Below are 24132 nucleotides of genomic sequence, written 5' to 3'. Positions count from 1 at the left end.
GGCAGGGTGGGTGATGAGGCGGTAGAAGGATACGAGCTACTCAACTCATCTCCCTCCGCCCCGAACTATTTCTTTCCCCAGATGTCACGCAGCATCTGTCCCACCACGCCCCCCCCCCCAACCGCCGTCGCACGCGCGAGGGGCAGGGGGCGGGGCCGCTGCCGAGAGGAGGGGGAAGAGGCAGGGCTGAGAGGGGAAGGGGCGCGGCCCGAGCGCAGGGGCTGGGGCGGGTCAGGGAGGAGCCGAGCGGACCAGACGGGCTGAGACAGTCACGGACGTCAGGGCTCGGCAGCGAGAACAAGGGAGGGGACGGGGCAGAGACGCGCCGTGCGGGAGCAGCGGCCGGCGGGGAGCGGAGGTGGCCGGGGAAGGTAACCGAGCAGCCGCGGAGGCCCCTTCCCGAGGAGCCGGGCTGGGGGAGCCGGGCGGCGGCGGCTCCTGGTGCAGTCGCCGCCGCTGCCGGAGCCGCCGCCGTTGCTTCCGTCCGACCCTGCGGCAGAGCGAGCGGGGGCTGAGCCTGTGTCTGTAGCTGCGGCTGCCGCTCGAGCCGGGGTAGGGCGAAACCCGGCGTGTGGCCGCGGGCGTGAGCCCGGGGCCGGGCGGGGAGCCGGGGAGGTTCAGAGGGCCCAGGGGCTTGGACAAGTCGAGCGCACCCGGGAAGGAGGAGGAGGAGGAGGAGGGGCGCGGGGCTGCTGCTGGCTGGGATCTTTGTGCCGGGCGCTGTGTGCTCACAGGCGGTTTCTGCTGCGTGGGGCCGGGGGGAGGGACAGGGCGTGTGTCTCTGGTGTGGTGTGTATGAGACGCAGACGGGGGGGGGGGGGAGAGAGCTCACAGCTGCTCATTTCGACAGTCCTGGTGTAAAAATGTAGCTCGACCAGCCAGGACCTGGTGAAGTGACTCTTTAGCCCTGCCTGTGTATCAGCTGAAATGTAAAAACCTGCACTGGGGACCTAAAGCAAAGAACCAAAAAAGAAAGAATACTGAACCCAGCCAGAGGGAATAGTACCGATAACAGAAATGTGCTGCACAAGAATAAACCATAGGTTGTTAGCGGTGGATGTATTAAAATGGGACTCCAAGAGGCTGCTGTGTGCCCTAATGCATACAAATCATGAACAAAGAAGTGTGTAAAGAGAGCTGTGGACAGCACTGGTATGTAAAAATACACCTGGCAGTAGAGAAAGCAAGTAAAAGGATAATCAAATGAACAAATGTTGGTAGGGAAGGACGTTCAGGATAATAGGGTGCATGTGTCTCCTTAGGATCAGTGGGAGGCTTACTTTCCTTGGTGTGGTTTTGAGGTCACTTTAAAGCCAATCAAAGGATGTGAATGTGACTAATGGTAGCTCGTACCCACAGCAGAAGTAGGAGAACCTTGACTAAACTTATTTCTCCTCAGTAAGTTTGAGATTAACTTTAAGACTTTCAGAAATTGGTACAAATGGGGAATATGAGTTCTTGGTTTTAGCAGATGTATAGTAAAATCATGATGTGATTTCTTGCACCTGGAGTTAAAATCATTGTCTTGTTCTTTATTTCATAGGTCCAGAGAAGAACTTTTTGACATCTTGCAATTGAGATCTCTGAGAAAGAGTTGAGGAAGAATTCAAGATCTGGAAGGAAGCACTTGTCCTACATTAAGGAGGTGTTAACATTTTCAGCTCTGCTACATAAGAGACCATAATTTGAAGCACTTCCCTGGTACTTGCCCAGATGTATGAAGCCTGCAAGGTTTGGTATTTATATTGATCAATTCACAAGAATTGGTACAGATCTACGTGTTTGCAATATAAATTTTACATTTTGAAGAAAAAAATCTTCTGTAGAGACTCCTCAGAAGCTGTATTTTACTGTGGACAGCTTTTTCTCAATGTGAATCCAGAAAGATTAATGTTTGGAATTGAGAGGCATCTAATCATCTGATCTAATACATACTGAAAAAAAGTCTTTCAGTTTCTTCAGATGCATTGTCTCCTGTACTCTGGGAACATGCACAACTGTATAAACTACAGGTGTAGTCATGGAATTGTTACCTTTTGAGCCATATGAGAAGTATTATTGAGCCTTTGGTACCAGGCATCGCTTCGCCACGTAAGCAGTTGAACAGCTACACTCTAATCATGATAAAGCATTTGAATGGAATGACTCTGATTGTCTTATAAAGAGGCTATTTTACAAGAAGGGTTAACTCATTGTCACCCTTTGGCTGGTTCCATGCAGAAGATGGATCCTTATATCCAGACTTTAAGATGTTGAAGATGTATTGCTGCTTATGACCAATCCCAGGGACAAAGGTCTACAAAATGGCTCAAACAAGCTTGCTACAAGGGAAGCAGTTTTACTGTAGGGAGTGGGTTTTCCACAAGCTTCAGCACTGCCTTCAGGAGAAAGCTAACTGCAGCAACACTGCTGCCAACAAACCATCTCTTGTAGCAAGTTCTGGGAATAATGCTAGTGTTGTCTCGGGGAAAGGAACTGCCTGGGGGGTGTTGTTGGTAGGAGGGCCTGGTAGTGGGAAGACAGCCCTCAGTACTGAATTATTGTGGCCAAGCTCACCTGCAAGCCTACAAAGAGGCTTGCATCGCCAAGCTCTAGCTTTCCACTTCTGCAGGGCCCAAGATTCTGATACACTGTGTGTAGGAGGGTTTATTAGAGGTTTAGTTACCCAAATCTGCCGCAGTGGACTCATCCAGGGATATGAAGACAAACTAAGAGATCCTGCAGTTCAAAGTCTCTTGCAACCTGGGGAATGTGAGAGGAATCCTGCTGAAGCATTTAAAAGGTAAAAATAAAACCATGTTGTGTTTATATAGTGCCTAGAGCCTAGAGCACTTAACAGACAGGAAAAATATGCTTGTTGATGTTTATGGATTGCTCTCCTAGCTTCCAAAATTGTCATGGGGGGGAAAAAATCTAACTTCCTGTTCTCATAGCTCACATAAATCTTCTTTTCAAAATACAATTATGAATATAAAAAATATCCAGAGCTATAATATTTTTGGAGGGATAGGGCCTTAAAGAATAGCTACTGAAGCCCATGGGGGAGGGGGAAGGCAGATTATCCCACATCTCCATAGTTCAGAGGAATTGTAAGAATTCTGCAGTATTGGTACTTGCCACTGTCAGACAGGATAGTGGACAAGGTAGACCTTAAGAATTGCCATCCTGCATCAAACCCCGGCTTGTATCCCACAAGATCAGGTAGGAAAAAGATTAATTTTAATTTAACAATCTCACTTAAATATGCATAGATAGCACTAAATTCATATAACTACTTACAGAATTACCACTTTTTCACACTATAAGGTGGTACAGAATCATAACTATTCTTTCAGTTGATATTTAAAAAAAACTATGGAATCCATACTCTGTGTAGAAATAACTTTTAAGATGTGTGCATTAATTTTTTTAGCAAAATCATAGAAACTGAATAACTGAGTGCAATCACTAGCTCAACATTGCAGTATTCATTTTTGCCATCAGTGCTCCTTGCAATACAAAAATGTGTTCAGCATACTGTTTGAAAGCTTTTTATCCGCAGAAGGAACATTGATGATCATTGTTTGTAAAGCAACTTACAGAAAGATCTTCAGGTGTGTATAATTGATCACAGCACTAGACCCTCCTTTTTTTGGTATAGCTGCATAAGAGGTTAATTTAATGTAAACAATTAAAATGAAGGGAAAAAACAGTAAAGACAGTGACTCAATACAGTATTTGTAGTGGAATACTGGCATTTTTACCAGTAGGTCATTAGTATGAAACTTTCCCAAGTTAACAGTAGCTACGTCATGGCTTTCAAGTGGCCTGTGTGAACGTTTTAGTGGTCTCTGAAGTCTAAGTGGATTAATGTCCACATTACGAAAATCACTAAAAGAATTTTTCCTTTCAGTCTCAGCCGAAGGGTTAGCTAAATAGCCACTGAAACTGAAGAACAGTACCTGATCACACTGGCAAAGTGGAATGAGGGAAGCTTGCATTACAGTACCTGTTCTGTTTTTGCCCTGTGGATAAATAGGATTTTAAGTCTCCAGCGCTTTCAAACCAACATTTTTCACAAGCATTAAGTTGATCATACCTTCTTTTCCTTCCTCACCCCCCACAGCTCCCCCCAGTTAAAGTTTAAAATAGTTACTATTATAAGCTTGTTTAGATTTATAAACAAAATATTTTTCATTCTAGGCTATGAACTTGCAACAGGGTTTGCATGGGCAGAACCCTGCTTCTGCATGGAACCCACTGACTCTGCCCATCAGGGGCTAGTGCTGGTGCCTGATTTAAAGATAGGTATTGGTCACTTTCACTTCTGGTAGCTGTAAACAGAGAAATGGAATTATACTACTAGCACTGGGAGTACTAAACTGAAGTGTGGATGTGAGAATTTGAGATTGTAAAGGTACTGAAAAACAAAGTTAAAAAGGCGAGAGAGATTAGGAGCTGCAGATGCTTAAAACTATTTATGCATAGTGAACAATATAATTGTAACAGTATAATTGTGAAAAATGAGGCTTTTCAAATGTATTATTTTTTAATTCCTTTTCTTCAAAAAGGTAAAATCAAGTAAACTAATTCATTCAGTTTAATATATTAACCTTCTTTCTCCCACCCATTTATAATCTTTTGAAACTGTTCCTAAAACTGGATGCACAATTGAAAGAGAAATGAGATCAAGAGTGTGGGAAAACTTGAGCAGGCCTCCTGATAAATATCAGTCACTGGATGTAAAACTAAAAGAAGGAATTGCTGCTGGTAGTACTGCTTTTGGGCACTCCTCTTGATAAGCACATTTTTCTATCACAAAATAGTTCGGGAATGAACACATTTGCAGCTGAAGTTCTTTGCTTTAGATTATTGTTTGTCTTACCTTCACTCCTTGTTGCTGTTTCCTTTAGATGTTCTAGATTCAAAAGACTGCAAGGATCAAAGCTTTAAATTTAATTTAATTGCAGAAAATGTCAGATGAAGCTATGCTTTTACTTAAAAAAACCAAATCTGTGATGCTATCTGTACTTGTTAGAAGTCTAAAGTTAAAATAAGAGACTTCAACAGGGGCAAAGAGTTTTTTGGAATGAGTACCTGAAGTTAGGTTCATATGTTATTTTTAGACACTCCATTATGACTAAATTCTAGACGCTTGAAAATTGGACCACTTTATGTAACTTAGTTTGTCTACCTTGGATCACTCTGCTGGTTTAGTTAGTTGGCACTTATAAAGTGCTTCTAATATTGATGCAGCTATACTGGCAGACCTATGCTTTGTATTAGTATAGTAAACCTACCCCCAGGGGAGAGACATGCCGGCACAGCTGTGTCAGTCAGGGATGACACCTCTTCCCATCTCTGACTGAGCTAAATATGCCAGCAGAAGCTTATATTGTAGACCTGGCCTCAGTATGGATTTGAGCCTAACTTTAAGCATCCAGTGTTGAAAAACATGGGCAGTATTAATAAAAAATTACCCTTATGCTTCAAGCACTACATTACTGGTACAGTATTCATTTTCTTGAAAAATATATTGGTTATTTAAATGACTTGTAAAGTCCTAATTTGGAATAGCGGTTTTTCATATTAGGTTGATCCTGAGTATTTAAACTTTGAAACTATATAAACTTTCAAAACTATATAGACTGTTTGTGTTTTCAAAGTTTAAATGTGAAATGATTGAAAATAGTCCCTGTTGGCCAAGGGAATGAAGACTAAACATGGTCCTAAATCAGTGTTCCCTGCTGTTACACTTTCAGTTCTTGTATTGGATTCTCCCAGTCCACTTTGTCTTTTTAATGTCTTCCTCCCAGGTCTGTGCTTTTTGCCTCCCTGTCCTCAGATCACACTTCTGTACATGGTGCTTCACTAGTGAGCTTGCTGTAGCACTAATAATGAAGCAAATGCAGTTGCCCCTTTCTGCTGCTGAGGGCTCAGGATATAGACCCAGTAATGGAGGGAGGAAAGCAGGAAGGAAGAAGCAAGAGTCTGCCTCTCCTTTTTATCCTATTTCCTTATCCCTCACAGAACACCTCCAATCTCAGCAGAGTAACATGCCTATGCTCTTTCTGCACACACATCTTTTCCACTGGTGCCAGCAGGAGCATTATGACAGTGACAAGATTCTGCTCTGCTCTGCTGATACCACTAAGTGTTTTATACAAAGGAGCAACTCGGGTACAGATGTAATCTTCTGTGGGATTCCCTTGCTCCTGAAACAAGGTAAACCCCTTATTCTTTGTGGATTTAAAGGTGCAGAGCACAGTTTAAATGAAAAAAAAAATGGAGTAAAGGTTGAAGTAAAAGAGACCAGAAACTAATAAAATGAAAGGGAGGAGGGAAGGGGGGAACTAAAAATAAGATTGCATAATATAGGGAATTTAAAAAGGCCCGAGGGGTAAAAATTGAAGTCAGTGGGAACTTGAATCTGCTAGAATATCTTAATGAAATTTCCCCTCATGTTAAAATTCAAAGAGGTTTAGAATACTTTTACTACTTTACGGCGGCTGTTTGGATGGTCTGTGGCTGTGAGAGGGAAAGATTCAATGGTCTCAGTGCTCACATGTCCACATTATGCAGCCTTCTTCTTTAACTGGCATAAATTAGCTTATTTACTTGACCATCTCAGCCAGTGTTGGAAGAATAGTTGTTTCCCTAACCATTCAATATTGTCATTCTAGGTCAGGCAGTGAGGTACATTGTCAAGGTGGGGTAGTAGGCAAGTTTGTACTTCTCGTAATGCAGGTACAACAGTCACCAGTGTACGACCAGACTCCACTGCTGTTAATATAATACTTTTCTCAAGCACTACTGTGTAGGTATTTAAAATGCACCTATCACCATGCTATGTGGATAGTAAATAATACTTTCACTTCTAATTTCCATAAATTGAGTGGTTATTTATTGAATGTTACAGTGCAATGGTTAGCTGCAACATAAGTTAAAGTTGTGTTTAATGGGAGCTTATCTCTTTCAAAACAAAACATTGAAATGGCAAAAATCAAAACAAAATATAAACTTGGAGTGCTATTTGAATTGTGCGTGGTAGTTTGAAACTAATAGTTCATATATCACCACCTTTGGCAATTCTCCTGGCCCCTTACTTTCCTTTGTACCCCTTTTTAAAGAAATTTCAAATACTCTGGGATCTGTCCTTTGGCCATATTGCTCCTCATATGCTGATTTCTAGAATATCCATTATACAGAAGTAGTGTTTGCCTGTAGTATATTCTATAATATTTTTGCCAGAATGGAAAATAGCTGCATCAAAGCAAGCCTGCTGAATCTTCATTTAGGATGGAGTTGAAAGTGAGCTGGGGGAGAGAAACTCGTCGACTACACTTATAGCCCAGGAGAAATTTCCGGGAGCTGGGAAAGAGGACAAGAAGAATTCAAGTCTTCTAACTTTTTAAATTCCCAGGCAGTTAGCTACCTTTGTTATTGATTAAGGCCATGAATACCAAGATATGAGAAGATAAGGGAAGAGCTGCTCCAAGTCTGTGTTGCATGGAATTCTTCATGGAAGTTCCTGTAGCTGATAGGTTGTCATCTGTGCTAAACATAGAGGGTTCTTCTTCATACGCTTGCTTTTAAATAGGGATTAAACTTTCATGGAAGCATAACCTAGTGTGGCATGTCACAGCTCTTCAGGAGGGTTGTCACAGGAGCAATTTCAGCATCACAGGTTCTCCCTCTGATTCCTATGGAGGTTCAGCTCTTCTTGATTCTGGGGAGTTATCCACTGAGGTATAGCAAAAAAATGTGTTTTTTTTTTTTAAGGCAAAACAAGGAAATTAATAAACAGAACTACATTTAGTGACAGTTAAGGTTGCAGCAAGATATACACCATCCACCCAAAAAATTCATAGGCATGAAAATGTTAAAGGGAGAGACATCCACATTCTTTGTCATCTTCCCATATTCTAGGGTTCCATAAGGCTTTCACTTCCATTTCCAATGGATATATAAAGACTATATATATTTCTGTTTTGTCAAACATGCATTCTAATGCAAAACCTTAACAGTGTCAGCAGTGTTAAAGCAGTAGAACTTCAAGTGCATGAAATGTGTGACCACGTATGCTGATCTGTTTTATACAAAAGCATAGGAGGTCACTGAACATTTTTTGTTAGGTGCAAGTTTGAAGTTGGGGTATATATTGCTTTTGGGTGTCGGAGTTGGAAACGAAAGCTTATGTAGTACTGGAGTACATCGCTTTGGGCAGCAGTAAATCATATGTCCAGAAGTTGCCATATAAAAGCTGTCATCCTGTACATTTACATGCACATAAGTAACTTCACCTACATTAGTAGCTGTGTTGTTCACTGGAATGGCATGTGTTTGAAAAATGTGTAAAGGGCTAGAGCTTTTGTGTTTCATGGTCAGAAATTTGATTTAAAATCTTACTCAATCTGTGTATTCAGTCAGCTTTCTTTAGAGACAAAAGTTTACTGTATATTATTTTTCCTCCTGTTAGCAATATTGACTCTGCAGGGCTATCAGGGAATGAGCTGGATTTTTTTCTGGCTGCTGTATTGTCAACAAAGTTCCAATTTCAGGATGGCTTTTACCTCCCTTTTAAGTGATGAGAACATGCTTTGCTTTCAGATTGAGTTTTACAGGTCTTGCAGTTTGGGGGAAAAAAAATCTACTTATTTACTGAGCAAAAGTGGAGTGGAAGTCCACTGAGAGATCATAAATATACACTACCGCCACAGTCCCTTTTTTTACTGTTGCTTTTCTGAGCATAGTCCCATTTAAAAGCAAATGAGAAGAAATCTTTGGTTTTATTCTTTTATTTATTTATTTTATTGCTCAAGTGTATTAGTATTTTAGTATAACTAGTCAAATGAGAACTGTGAAGAAGCTGTTCTTTTTATAATAGTAATTTGAATGTTCAGGAATTACACAGACTTTATCAAGTAGTTAATTAGTATGTTTCATTGTTTGGACTGTAGTGTCTTAAATTTATTTATTTGAAGCACCTTGCTAGCATGGTGGAAATATATGAACTAGATTGTGCTTTAGATTGATGGTGCTTACTGTTCAATTTTTAAAATACTGATTGTGTAGATCTTCACCATTGAGGCAACAGCCAGTTCCCTTTTGAATGACTGCTGCCATTTCGGGTTCTTGCTGCTTGGACTTTGACGAGTGGGTGTCTGAAACTATGAAGCTCCACATCACTAGCTGCTGAGGCAAGAGTTTTGTCTAGAGATGATCCTGGCTGCTTTGAAGGGGAGTAGGATGGATCTTAGCTATTTTACCCCTCCCCAGTGTTTTGGGTCCATCTCCCTAATGCATAACTACAGTGCTGTCTACTTCATACTGTTTGCCTGCTCTGCTGTTCACAGCTGTCAGCAGTATGAAGTGGATGCTATCTTTGAGAGTTTCACTGATGCTCATAAGTTCAAAATCATAGCTGTGAGAAAGGTCTTACCTTTGAGAGTAAAAGGTGAGGGCATGGCACATTGGTGTTCCAGCTTTTCCTTTTTAATAGAGCTAAGTTTAGTGAAAGACCATACTACCATCAAGGCTGGAAAAAATGACTAGATGTGTATTAGCCAGAGGCCGATATGGAACCAGCTGGACTGTGGTAACCAGCTAGATCTAGTCTGTGGATAGTTGCAGTAGCCTAAAGTTAGGCTGCCGTGAAGTAGGAGGATGTTGATTTTTCTAACAGTGTGCTGTCTGCACTGTGCTCTGTCATCTTTTGTATTTTGCTCTGGAAAAGTCAGGTAACCTGACTCTTCATACCCTGTCCTCTCTTACTTGAGTCTCCTGACTGCTGCAGTGAGGGTCCACTACATCCTTCCCCCTCCTTCCAGGTCCTGGCTGCTGGAAGACACCACCACAATCCTCCCCGGCTTCTACGTGGGTGGTGCTTTTTTTTTGGGGGGGGGGGGGGGAGACCGTTATCCTCTTTCCCTGTGAATAGCTCCAGGCAGTGTCTGCTGTGATCATAGCTTTCCCAGGCAGCGGCAGAGTGAAATAGTCATGGTTCTTCTCAGCCTTGCTGAGTCCTTTGGGTTCTAAATAGCAGCAATGAAACTGACTTGACTAATTTCTTTCTGCTGCTGTTTGAGAAAGCTCTGAACACATAATAGGCAAATATAAAAGGCCACTCTTTAAAAAGAAAGTATAAAAGTCCACATATGCATGCATGTTTTGTATGTAACAATACTTAAAACAGATATTCTCTTTTCTATAACTCCAGTACCAAAGAGTCAACCATAAAAAAAGTGTTTTTTTTTTTTTGAACTCTTGATCTCTGGTTCTGAAATGTTATGCCAAGAACGTCCACCTTCATCAAGTGGATATGATAGTTTATTTTTAAAATTCAAGTTTATCTACAATAAGACCTTCAGTCAAAAAAAATCTGCATTGTTTTGAAAAAGTGTAAACATAGCAAATATTTCATCTCTTCCTACATATTAAATAGTTTTTGAAGGCTCTGTCTACTGTTACAACACAGGACCTTCTTCTCTGTTTATGGTAAACTGTGCTATTACCTACAAGATCAAAAGATCTTTTGAGATCTAGCTAAAAACACAAAACTGACCAAGACTGTCTCGGTGAGAGAAATAAGGAACAAAGCAAAATAAAATAAGCCCATAAAACTAAACTGTAATTGTATCCACTGTGGATATATACTTTGAAGGCTACAGTATATAAATGCTAAATGTTGTTATAAATCACTAGCTGTCTTGTTAACTTATTACTCTCTGCAACAGTTCACATAGACTATCCTGAATACCGTTCTTCTCTGTGCTTAACCAACTGGACTAAATTAGAAATATGTAGTTACGTGATCTAGTAATTCACTTCCTGGGTTTTGCACTAAAGAACATAGCATTTGACCCCTAGCTTTAATTGTGCAGTAACTTTATTCTAAAGTAGATGTTATTGAAAGTCCAAAATAATGCAAGGACCAGGACACAGACTGAAGATAACTCCAACGCAGAGGTGAAGAAATAATTCTTTCATTGCAAGGAACCAGCACACAAGATTAAAGGGAAATTGACTACTCAAATGGTAGTTCTGACTGAGCCTTTTTTAACTTTCTGTTGTAAAATTGCATGTTTCATAAAGAAAATTCTTATTTTTTTAGTATACATCATTTCTCCACTTTAATGAAACCCTGCTTACTTTGCAATAGGTGGTATACTCCATTTTGAAAGGGTACAAACTAAAACGTGACTATTCTGGATTGCCTGTTACGTTTTTACTTATCACAATTAATAAAACAGTGTCTTGTGTGAAGAATACTGTACTTCCATGTTCTCACTCTCCAGCTTGATGCTCTAGAGTATTAGAAAGTTAAGTATTAAGTTTAAGTACTTGGTGACATTTCTCTAGAAGCTTTTCTGTTTTAGAACCTCTGGTGATGTAATAGTGTTTGTAAGAGTAAGTTGGATTCTTCTCTTTATGTATGGAATCATTGTGAACACATTGAACATAATACCATTTAACCTATTCAGTTTGAATTGCTCTAAGATAGTTTCCCTTAGGGAATTTTAATTATGACAAGTTAGAGACCTTTCTCATCTTGTATTTTAATAGACACTAATGTTTCGTCTTTCATCCACCTAGTGCAATCTTAAATCTTCCATCTTTTCCTGTGAAGTATTTCACAAGTCTAATAACTCCTGCAGACTAGACTAGAACAGACTAGTATATATTTTAGTGTTTTGAAACCTCTTTCATGTAATCGTAAAAAACAAGACTAGTACTCTTATAATGAATTTCTGTCCACTTGCTTTAAGATGGTGCTACTTAACTAGTCCTGATTTATTTTTTCCCAACAGCCAGGACTTGTGCCAGTGTTTTGAGAGTTGTCAGACAGGTGACTCAGTGTTCAAATTCTTCTTTAAAAAAAAAAAAAAAAAAAACACACGAAAGATTTAGAACAGGCTTCTGTGAGCTAGCAGAAATTGAGTATGTCAACATAAGCTCCTAGAACTCTGGGAGAAACTAGCATTTAGAACAGGGGTTCTCAAACTGGGGTTTGTGATCCCTCGGGGTCATGAGGTTATTATGTGAGGGGTCACAAGCTGTCAGCCTCTCCCCCAACCCTGCTTCACCTCCAGCATTTATACTAGTGTTAAGTATTCTTAATTTATAAGGGGGGGTTGCACTTCGAGCTTTGCTATGTAAAAGGGGTCACCAATACAAGTTTGAGAACCACTGATTTATTGCTGAAAGCAGAAGTGGAGCAATACTCTGAAGGGGACCTAGCTCTTGTCCTGGAATGGATGTTAATGTGTGGAATGGCCATATATCAGGAAGACTGAGAAATCTGCCTGTGAGGTAGTAATAGCTATTAATTCATTTTAAATTAACGATGCTTCGTAATAGCCACATGTGTATTAGATATAAAGATATATTTCCTGCTTGAAGAATTTATTCTCTTTTCCATTTGTCTTTTAGATTAGGAGACCCAGAGGATGGTGATTATTTGTGTCTTTTTAAATAAAAAGTTGGAGTGGTGGTGGGGATGTTTGCATGGGAGGTGGCCTTTGAAGGTGGTGTAAAGGAAGTGGGTTTTCAAGAGAGTGGGATCCTGTCGCTACACTAAGATGATTCATGGTGTGGGTGGAACGGAAGAAAGCCATACGATACTATCCTTTGCTTTCAAGGTGTGGCAGGTAGGATGTGATCAAAAGATCAGAAAGACTTGCTGGCATGTAAGTGAGCCACACCTTGAAAGTAAGAACAGGAATCTGTTTGCTTTAATAGGTATTTGATGGGTCCAGTGGGGGCTACTAGGGATTTTCAGAAAGGGGGAGGGTAACTGTGGTCCATGTATGGGTCAAGCAAGAAGATTTTGACAGTTGCATTGTAGATGTACTAGAGGGAGAGCAAGAGAGGAAATAGTGGGACCACACAAGAAGAGTTACAGTCCAAAGATTGTTCTATTGATTTGTTCCTTATAAAACAATGAGGAAGGGATGTACATTTTTGGTATTTTATCAATGATGAGCATGGTATAAATACCTAGATACCACATCATTCTGCTGTGTAGCTTCACAAAGAAGTGTCCTAGGAGACAGCAGGAGAGGGTCTATTCATGGGTATATCAGATGTTGGATGCAGTTGGTGAAAGTTTGTATTCTCACCAAACTCAAGAATATACTAGCTATTCCTTTCACCTCCTCTGCTATATAATTTTTAATGATAAGAAACTTAAAATGACTGGCATTTTAAACCCTGGTGAAGCAAGAAACTTTTTCCAGTGAATTGCCTTAAAATTTAGGGGACGTTATCTTGGGCATGAGGAGTGGCAGTGGTGGTACAGGTATATTTCATACTAGCTTTGTCCTTGGGATAGTTAGTATCAGGTAAACTATCCAAGCCATTTCATTAACCTATTGCATACCCAGCAGTATGCCGCAATTTCAAAATCAACTCCATTATAGTATCCTACTATGCTGCTGCTTCCTGTTTCAGCCTTCGATCTCACCCTTCATCCCACAAAAATGGAACTGTGATTATTTTCCAGAAAACACGAATTAAGGAATATTCTAACACCTGCATTAATTTGATTCCCAAATATTTTATGCTGACATTTTTCCTTATTTGTTTACTTCCTTTTCCTTTTTTTTGAAGGAAAAACATTCCTCTCTTTAGTGCCCTAAGGCACCCCGTTTATAACCTATTTGTTCCTGTATATGGTAAAGGGGGGAAAAAAGAAAGTGATAGTACAATAACAGCTATCAATTGCCCTGTTCTATTATAGATAATGCTAAAAATGGATCTTACTAAATAAACTATAGAATACATACCAAAGTTAAGTGTGCAGAGTGGACAGTAGATACTATACAAGGATGTATGGAAAGTTAATAAAACCTTTATGTAAGGAACTATCTGCTAGAAATAGAAGGAAGAGAAAGATAAACAAAATAACCACATAGAATGGAATATAAAGACTTCTCTGCCGCTAAGGGCTACTGAAATTAAAGATTGAAAGCAAGCATTTTGACTCAGTAAATGAGGGGAAAAGATATATGGTAAAGCAACAAAAAAGGGAATACTCTACCCCAAGTATACAACCAGGTATGAGATGAATTCCAGCAGAACTCTTTCATGTTAACCAGTATTTTTGGAATTGGACTTGTCAAAAGCTTCATTTTACTGTCCAGCCTGTACACTGAAAACCCCAGAAGATATGTAATTAGACATATGGTGGTCTAGACCCAGTCTGCTGTTCCAAGGTGGCTGAAGAATCCCATGTCACACAGAAATAGTCTCCATAGCTCCCTACCTCCTGAGATCAAATATATTGAAAAGACTAATCTAACATTAAACCCAGATTGTTAACCTGTTGTACCATTACTGAGTCACTTCGTGCATATGCCTTGTGGTAGTGCCTTTTATTACATGATTACAGAACAATCAGAAGTGTAATTACCTAGAATATAAACTCAAAATACATCTGTCAAGAGTCAGAGTGTAGAGTGTATTCTCCTCTAATAGTTCAGTGCCCCAGCTCCTCAGCCTTCCCTCTCCCCACCTTTTCTGTGGTTAATATTTGCTTTGAAAGTCAATATTTATGATCTTCTATATAGAAGTCAGTCTCTGCTTATTGTCTGTCTGGGCAATATATAAATCCAGACTAGTCAGATTTGTCATTTGTTAGTTATGTTTCACAGTTTTGTAAAGTGACCAATCTAGAATGCATAAAGCTGTGGGAACTTGGATTCAGTTTAATGTTAGTATGTTCAACTAGATTCATAGATATTTAGGTCAGAAGGGACCATTATGATCATCTAGTCTGACCTCCTGCACAACACAGGCCACAGAATTTCACCCACTACTCCTACAAAAAAAAACCTTGCACCTATATCTGTGCTATTGAAGTCCTCAAATCGTAGTTTAAAGACTCGAGAAGCAGAGAATCCTCCAGCAAGTGACCCGTGCCCCATGCTACAGAGGAAGGTGAAAAACCTCCAGGGCCTCTTCCAATCTGCCTGGAGGAAAATTCCTTCCCGACCCCAAATATGGCAATCAGCTAAACCCTGAGCATATGGGCAAGATTCATCAGCCAGATACTACAGAAAATTCTTTCCTGGGTAACTCGGATCTCACCCCATCTAATAGTCCATCCCAGGCCATTGGGCCTATTTACCATGAATATTTAATTACCAAAACCATGTTATCCCATCATATCATCTCCTCCATAAACTTATCGAGTTTAATCTTGAAGCCAGATAGATTTTTTTTTTTTGCCCCCACTGCTTCCCTCGGAAGGCTATTCCAAAGCTTCACTCCTCTCATGGTTAAAAACCTTTGTCTAATTTCTAGTCTAAATTTCCTAGTGGCCAGTTTATATCCATTTGTTCTTGTGTCCACATTGGTACTGAGCTTAAATAATTCCTCTCCCTCTCCGGTATTTATCCCTCTGATATATTTATAGAGAGCAATCATATCTCCCCTCAACCTTCTTTTAGTTAGGCTAAACAAGCCAAGCTCCCTGAGTCTCCTTTCATAAGACAAGTTTTCCATTCCTTGGATCATCCTAATAGCCCTTCTCTGTACCTGTTCCAGTTTGATTTCATCCTTCTTAAACATGGGAGACCAGAACTGCACACAGTATTCCAGGTGAGGTCTCACCAGTGCCTTGTATAACGGTACTAAAACCTCCTTATCCCTACTGGAAATACCTCTCCTGATGCATCCCAAGACCGCATTAGCTTTTTTCACAGCCATATCATATTGGCGGTTCATAGTCATCCTATGATCAACCAATACTCCAAGGTCCTTTTCCTCCTCCGTTACTTCTAATTGATGCGTCCCTAGCTTATAACTAAAATTCTTGTTATTAATCCCTAAATGCATGACCTTACACTTTTCACTATTAAATTTCATCCTATGACTGTTACTCCAGTTTACAAGGTCATCCAGATCCTCCTGTAGGGTATCCCTATCCTTCTCTAAATTGACAATACTTCCCAGCTTTGTATCATCCGCAAACTTTATTAGCACACTCCCACTTTTTGTGCCAAGGTCAGTAATAAAAAGATTAAATAAGATTGGTCCCAGAACTGATCCTTGAAGAACTCCACTGGTAACCTCCCTCCAGCCTGACAGTTCACCTTTCAGTAGGACCCGCTGTAGTCTCCCCTTTAACCAATTCCTTATCCACCTTTCAATTTTCCTATTGGTCCCATCTTATCCAATTAACTAATAATTCCCCATGTGGCACGGTATCAAATGCCTTACTAAAATCTAGGTAAATTAGATCCACTGCGTTTCCTTTGTCTAAAAAAATCTGTTACTTTCTCAAAAAAGGTTAGGTTGGTTTGGCACAATCTACCTTTTGTAAAACCATGTCGTATTTTGTCCCATTTACCACTGACTTCAATGTCCTTAACTATCTTCTCCTTCAAAATTTTTTCCAAGACCTTGCATACTAGAGATGTCAAACTAACAGGCCTATAATTACCTGGATCACTTTTTTTCCCTTTCTTAAAAACAGGAACTATGTTAGCAATTCTCCAATCATACGGTACAACCCCTGAGTTTACAGATTCATTAAAAATTCTTGCTAATGGGCTTGCAATTTCCTGTGCCAATTCCTTTAATATTCTTGGATGAAGATTATCTGGGCCCCCCGATTTAGTCCCATTAAGCTGTTTGAGTTTCGCTTCTACCTCAAATATGGTAATATCTACCTCCATATCCTCATTCCCATTTGTCATGCTACCATTATTCCTAAGATCCTCTTTAGTCTTATTAAAGACTGAGGCAAAGTATTTGTTTAGATAACATTGGTTATTGAAGGAGCTCTATTGACTGGGAGTGAAGATTGATTCTGTATGGCTAAGGGAGCTGGCTGTTTACTGGAGGAGAATAAAAAGACCAAATTGCTTAATTTTGGAATGCATTTGGTTACAAAGTTGTTGTAAAACTAACTGCAGTTTTATACATTCTGTTGTATGTCAAAATGAGAGCACTGATTGGTCAACAACTTCTTTTTAATAGTTTCATTCTTTTTATAGTGCCTTTTATCAGTAATTTCAAAGTGTTTTCTAAAGGAGGTTGTTGTTTTTTTCAGTTTTACAGATTGGGAAACTGGGGGGAACACAGAGAACAGTGACTGTAACTAGTTTATGGGTTGGTTTCCAATCATATGATCTTCTAAAAATAAACTGATAGGGCATTTTTGTTCCATGGACTTAATCTATTATTTTTGTTTACTTCATTGCTTTTGAATAAACATTAAAATATTTTTTAACTGAGGTTTTTCAAAAATCTAGTTAATCCTAATTTCCCTGAGCCAACATGAGAGATCCAAGGGGATATTTAGAAGCTAGTTGAAAACAACCATGAAAGAAAAAGTAATGATAATTTAGTGTAAATTATTTTAGTCATCTGAGGTATAGATCTTAATTTGTGTGACAAAATCAGTGCCACTGTGGAAGATCCAGAAAAGAAGGAGCTGGAAATCAAAGTGACAGGTTATGTAAAGTGATCATATTACACATCCACCATAAAGCAAACATGTCCTGCTTGTAAATATAGGAAGATAAGCAACCTTCTCCAGCCCTCTAACGGGCATGAGGAAAGAATTTTCAGCTACGATGTGGTTACTATAGTCATATTTTAGTTGTCTTCTCTACATATTATAAGTAGGAAAAGGAAATCTGGTTACTTGCAAAATACTCCCAATGGCCCTACCACTACAAGAAAGCATATATTTCCCTAAGTTCTGCTTCCTGTGAGCTCCACTAAATTTTATGCTGTGCTTCTAGAAATCATCACTGGAAGTTCTCAGTCATTAATGGTGTTTAGGACAACTGAGAATGGGGCCTCATTTTGCGAGAAGCTAAATGAATTATTTGCATCAGTCTTCACTGCAGAGGATGTGGGGGAGAGATCTACACCTGAGCCATCCTTTTAGGTGACAGATCTGAGGAACTGTCCCAGATTGAGGTGTTGGTAAAGGAGGATTTGAAACAAATTGATAAACTAAACAGTAATAAGTCACCAGGACAAAATGGTATTCATCCAAGCGTTCTGAAGGAACTCGGATATGATGTTTCAGAATTACACACTCTGGTTTGTAAATTGGCCTCTGTGCTAGATCAGTGGAGGATACTAATTTAATGCCAATTTTTTAGAAAGGCTCCAGAGGCGATCTTGGCAATGACAGGCCCGTAAATCTGTCTTCAGTATCAGGCAGATTAGGTGAAACCATCAGGAAGAACAGAATTATCAGACAGATGGATGAACACAGCATGTTGTGGAAGAGTCAACACAGCTTTGAAAAGGGAAATCATGCTTCACCAATCTATTAGAATTCCTTGAGAGGGTTAACAAGCACATGGGAAGGATAATCCAATGGAAATAATGTACCTGGACTTTCAGAAAACCTTTAACCGTGTCTGACACCAAAGGCTTGTAAGCGGTCAGCTAAGACGGAAGGTCCTCATGGATCAGTAACTAGATAGGAAACAAATGGTAGAAATAAATGGTCAGTGGGGTTCTACAAGGATCTGTAATGGGACCAGTGCTCTTCAACATATTCATAAATGATCTGGAAAAGTGGGTAAACAGTGAGGTAGCAAAATTTGCAGATGATACAAAATTACTCGAGATAAGTCCAAAGATGACTGGGAAGAGTTACAGAGGAATCTCACAAATTGGGTGACTGGGCAGGTAAATGGCAGATGAAATTCAGTGTTGATACGTGAAAAGTAATGCATATTGGAAAATGTGCAAACTATACACACAAAATGGTGGATTCTAGATTCGCTGTTACCTCTCAAGAAAGAGATCTTGGAGTCATCATGGATAGTTCTCTGAAAACATCTGCTCGATGTGCAGCATCAGTCAAAAAAGCTAATAAAATGTTATGAACCATTAGGAAAGGGATAGATAATAAGACCAAAAATATCAATGCTGCTCTATGAATCCATGGCATGCCCATACCTTGAATACTATGTGCAGTACTGGTTGCCCCATCTCAAAAAAAGATATATTGGGAAATGGACAACAAAATTGATTAGGGGTATGGAACAACTTCCCTATGAAGAGAGATTAAAAGGATTAGGACAGTTCATCTTAGAAAAAGATGAGTAAAGGGGAGATAAAACTGAGGTCTATAAAATCATGAAGGGTGTGGAGAAAGTGAACTAGGAAGTGGTTTTTATCCCTTCACATAACATGACAAGGGGTCACCGAATGCAATAGGCAGCAGTTTAAAACAAACATGAGGAATTACTTCTTCAAACAACACACAGTGAAACTGTGGACCTAATTTCCAGGGGATGTTGTGAAGGCCAGAAGTATAACTGGGTTCAAAAAATAATTAGATAAATTCATGGAGGACAGGTCCATCAATGGCTATTAGGCAAGAAGGTCAGGGATGCAACATCATGCTTTGAGTGTCCCTAAACCTCTGATTGCCAGAAGCTGGGCTTGGATGACGGGATGGATCACTTAATAAATTGCCCTGTTCTGTTCATTCCCTCTGAAGCATCTGTCACTGTCCACTGTTGGAAGACAGGATACTGGGCTAGATGACCCATTGATTTGACCCAGTATGACCATTCTTGTGTTCTTATGTATTGTGCTTTCCTTTGGGCTAACTGGAAATTTGGCATATCGCTAAGTAAGTAAAATATAGTTAACTTAGTTTAACTTAGTTGTAGTGTTTGCCTACAGCAGATGTAGCAAGGGGATTTTACCAGTGCAAAAACAAAATAATTGCTGAGAGAAACCTTAAAGCCACAACTATAACCATAGCCAAAATAAATGCACCCAAAGAGATTTCCTCCAAATGGCCTACAGTCCACAAGAAATTACAAACCTGGGTTTGTTTTATAGCTATATTGCATGCATTTGAGGGAATTGTATACCAGCGGCCAAACAGAAAAAGTTTTGCTCTGTAACTTTAGCTGGTATGTACTTAGTGATTTTGCAGGCTAGATCTACTGGGGGAATTTAGCTTAGCATTACAGTAGCCAAGTTTAGGCACCTTACTGCCTAGTGGAATCCTTAGTCCTAAATTAGCTTCTTCAGGTATGGAATGTTTTAGACACCTAAGAGTGGTATTCACAAAAGCCAGCAAGATGAGCAGGAAGCCATCTAAGTGAGCCAGTAGGAAATGGTGAGGAGAGCCAAAACTTGCTGAGTGCCTAACTCTTCTCAGGTTTCCCAGCTGTGAACCCTCTCCTGTGTTTATGCACCTAACCCAAATCCACTGTTCCATGTTGTATAAATAATTGGCTAGAGAGAGTGAGAATACCCTAACTGCTGGCTATAGAGTCATTCACCTAGAATGTGGGAGACCCAAGTTCGAGTCCCTGTTCCAGTGAATATTAATTTTTTGTACAAAGTGCAACAGTTTCAACAGGGGGGATTGAGAAAGACCCACCACCGAATACCCTATAACTAAATTTGTTGATTAGATTTTTATCTAAATGTTGATATCATTGTACACATACAAACTGATGGAAAAATATTTCCAGAGATGATCAAAATTTACAAATACCAAAGAAAGAAAAATGCTACTTGAGAACTTATTAAAGTTTGAATTAAGGCTACTTACTTTGTATATTTTGACATGGGATGTTGAAAATTTGTTTAAATGATTATACAGTTTTAACTTTTTGAATCTCAACATCTACTGTCATTAAATAATATTGTCTGACTCTCTGTAATTTTATGCCGCTAAGAAAATTTAAATAGTTAAATAAAAATTGGGGGGGTGGAACTTAAAAGCAGATATGATCAAATATTTTAAAAAATAAAAAATGAAACTTTGCCAAGCTTACCTATAACCCAGTTCTTTAGGGACTTTCCTGAGAGGTAGAAGACAGACAAAAATGGATTCGAACATCTCATCCTCGGTGAGGTCTCTAACTGCTAGGTTAAAAGTTTTTTGGTGGTTCGAAACCTTGGGTCAAGTGCTGTAGCTATCTATAGATATCTCACATTGGTACCTTCTTTGCATTTTGTTAAATCTGCAGTGAAAGTGTTCTTAAAATAAACAACACATGCTGGGTCATCATCCGGGACTGTTATAACATGAAATATATGACAGAATGTGGGTAAAACAGAGCAGGGGACATACAGTTCTCCCCCAAGGAGTTCAGTCACAAATTTAATTAACACTTTTTTTTTAACGAGCATCATCCGCGTGGAAGCATGTCCTCTGGAATGGAGGCCGAAGCATGAAGGGGCACACGAATGTTTAGCATATTTGGCACTTGCAGTGCCAGCTACAAAAGGGCCGTGCAAATGCCTGTTCTCACTTTCAGGTGACATTGTAAATAAGAAAAGGGCAGCATTATCTCCTGTAAATGTAAACAAACTTCTTTGTCTTAGCAATTGGCTGAACAAGGAGTAGGACCGAGTGGACTTGTAGGCTTTGAAGTTTTACATTGTTTTGTTTTGAGTGCATTTACATAACAAAAAAAATCTACATTTGTAAGTTGCACTTTCAGGATAAAGAGATTACACTACAGTACTTGTATGAGGTGAATTGAAAAATACTATTTTGTTTATCATTTTTACAATGCAGATGTTTGTAATAAAAAATAATATACATTTGGGTTTCAGTTACAACACAGAATACAATATATATGAAAATGTAGAAGAACATCCAAAATATTTAATAAATTACAATTGGTATTCTGTTGTTTAACAGTGCAATTAAAACTGTGATTAATTTTTTTTAGTTAATCACGTGAGTTAACTGCGATTAATTGACAGCCCTAGTAATTATATACATTTGCACACTAGGTTTTGAGAAGTTGTGTTAATTCTGCATTGAATTAATGAATTTTTAATATGCACTTGAAAAAAAATTAAGTGCATAAGTTATATAGAAGTAAAAATGAATAGTGTCTGAAATCTGAGTATTGCATTCATGAATGTTCTCTGAAAATTCAGCCACCATCTTACTGCATCTCTGTTTTGAAAGTGTGTGTAATGTCTAGGGATCATATTTTTCCCCTGCCAAAACTCTTCTTAGGTCACTTTAGTACAATTACATATTCTCTTTCTTCCAGACATATTACTGTGTCTGCATTGACCTGAAACAAGAAGGGATGAAGAATCACAGTTCATTCTTCTTGAAAAACAGAATAAATTGTTTTAAAAAAAAGCCTGTTTTTCAGGCATTATTTCACTCTGTGAACAGCTTTCTGATTGAAGAATCTGTTGCATAGGCCTGAGGTCATCACACTGGTAGAAGAGGAGGTTAGCAAGTGGTTTGTAAGCTCATTTTGAAAAGAGGGGGTAATAAATGGTTCCTTTACTACTTGCTCTTCTTCTGCTATGATCCTTTAACCTTGGAGGACTGGTTGCAACTCACACTGTAATTCATCACTTTTTTTTTTTTTCTGGTGGAATTTAAATTAGGTTAAGATTCAGAAATAAAATAATGTTTATCAAACAAAATAAGTGAAGACTTCTCCCCCCTCCCAAACATGAAACTTGATAATTCTATTTAGTTGTGTTCACAATAAGTGAATATTAAAAAGGAAACTATGAGAAACCCAGATACACTTGTACTGTGTCTTGAAAAGATCACTTGCATTTTTCTTTTTGTTTTTTTATGTTGCTTTGAATTAGAATGGGGTTTTTTATCATTTAAAAACTGGAGCCATTACTATCAATTAATTTCAGATATGACACATTACTTTGAAATGTAAAACTAACTTCACACAGAGAACTACATGAGAAGAAAAATTGTTTTGATAGAAAAAGATCCAGTGCAAAAATTTCATCCACCAATGAAACATACATAAATAACTGACAGGGAAGAGGCAGTATTTTGGGACAGAGGTAGTAGAATATGGGTATCTGTCTTCTTTCTCTGGGAGCTTGGCATCCCTTAAAGCAATAATTTTGATCCTCTAGCTACTTTAATTTCTTTTCTGTAAATTGGTAGCTGTTTTACGCTTCCAACGTATTTAAAAGTTACTTACTTTATTTGGAAGTAACATTTGGGCAACTAAATGCTTCTGAAAGGGCAGCTGAGTTTTTGGTGGATAGGAAGGGTTAGAGAAGTTGTTCCACGTAATCCCTGGGAACCTGATAAAAGGTAGGGGAGAATTAAAAGTTAATTTAATGTTAAATATACTGAAAGTATGAGAGAAAAAGGTGTATACTGTATAATCTTGTACTACTTGCTTTTCCGTAGGAGTATTTTTGGTAGTGTAGTGCACTAACACACATTGAAATCTGGTGGAACATGCTACCACGCTGTGCAGGAACTGATGCTTCTTTCACAGCCTCTCTTTTTACTCTTTTTCTCATCCATCTCCTCCCCCCGCCATACCTTCTCAAGAGGAAAACCACTTCAGTACTGCTAAGGGAGACTCTTCACATCTGAAAAGAGGGCAGTGTTTCCCCATTAGTGGGAAGGAGTTCGCTATATTTTAATTTGCATGGCAACTAATCATTAAATTTTAGTTAAAACGTTTACAAGTTAAATTCATTTAGTAAAACAAATGAAAGGATCTACCTTTTGAAACTGGACTTATAATAGTCATATGACTTATTTACCTAGGGGATGTACCAAAAGAGCAAACCTACAAAAGTATGTAAACATCTAATCGATCTCGGTACTTACATGATCCTAACCCATCACAGTGATATATCTCAGCATCCTGTTCAGAATTTTTTCACTGTAAAATTGAATTGTCAAAAGCAGTTTAGGCACTTAAGTGCTTCAGTTCCGTTGGTAATCTGTAGATCTTAAGCTCCTGCATCATTCAGGTGCTTGGAAATTTTTAACCTGTCTTTGTGATGTAGAATGGAAGTGCTGAATAAATAGTTACATTCTAGCAATTATGAAGTATAGTTTGTGTACTAGTGACTGTAAACAAATACACATAAATGCAAAGGTAGGCTGTATTTTAAAGTGGAGTATACATGGTTTTTTAATAATGCCATTCAGTATGAGAACAATGTTAAATACATTTAAATCTGGTTGCCTTAGATGTTTTTAGAGAATTTATTATTTACAATATATTTAGGCCTAAATCCTACAATTGGATCCACTAATGTGGACTCTTGCACGCTCAGGAATCATTGTTGCGAATTCAGTTCCACAGCCTTGGGATCTTTGCCACTTGAGTAGGAATGAAAAAACTACAATTTCATTATCCCAAGGAAATACACCACCAAAATGAC

At 38.9% G+C, this 24132-nt stretch overlaps 1 protein-coding gene across 8 annotated transcripts in view; it reads left to right on the top strand.

Annotated features, from left to right (window-relative positions):
• Positions 1-240: 240 nt before the first annotated feature.
• Positions 241-24132, top strand: part of ANKRD50 (ankyrin repeat domain containing 50) — a 48209-nt gene continuing 24317 nt past the window's right edge. For 2 of the 8 annotated variants that reach the window (XR_012158551.1, XM_073341077.1), the window contains exons 1-2: positions 241-371; positions 1544-2782. Coding sequence is in view for 3 of the 8 variants with exons in the window: in XM_073341077.1 (XP_073197178.1) it covers positions 2304-2782 (479 nt within the window). In the remaining 5 variants the exon portion in view is untranslated. Of the gene's footprint in view, positions 372-407; positions 553-826; positions 1153-1543; positions 2783-3541; positions 3594-4182; positions 4288-6009; positions 6205-24132 lie in introns of those variants that run through there. The other 6 variants (XM_073341083.1, XM_073341082.1, XM_073341080.1 and 3 more) reach the window with 6 other exon arrangements.

The sequence above is a fragment of the Lepidochelys kempii genome, chromosome 4 (assembly GCF_965140265.1).
Source record: "Lepidochelys kempii isolate rLepKem1 chromosome 4, rLepKem1.hap2, whole genome shotgun sequence".
Lineage (NCBI taxonomy): Eukaryota > Metazoa > Chordata > Testudines > Cheloniidae > Lepidochelys > Lepidochelys kempii.
Note: the sequence above shows the minus strand (reverse complement) of the source record. Positions and strands in the feature narration are given on the sequence as shown.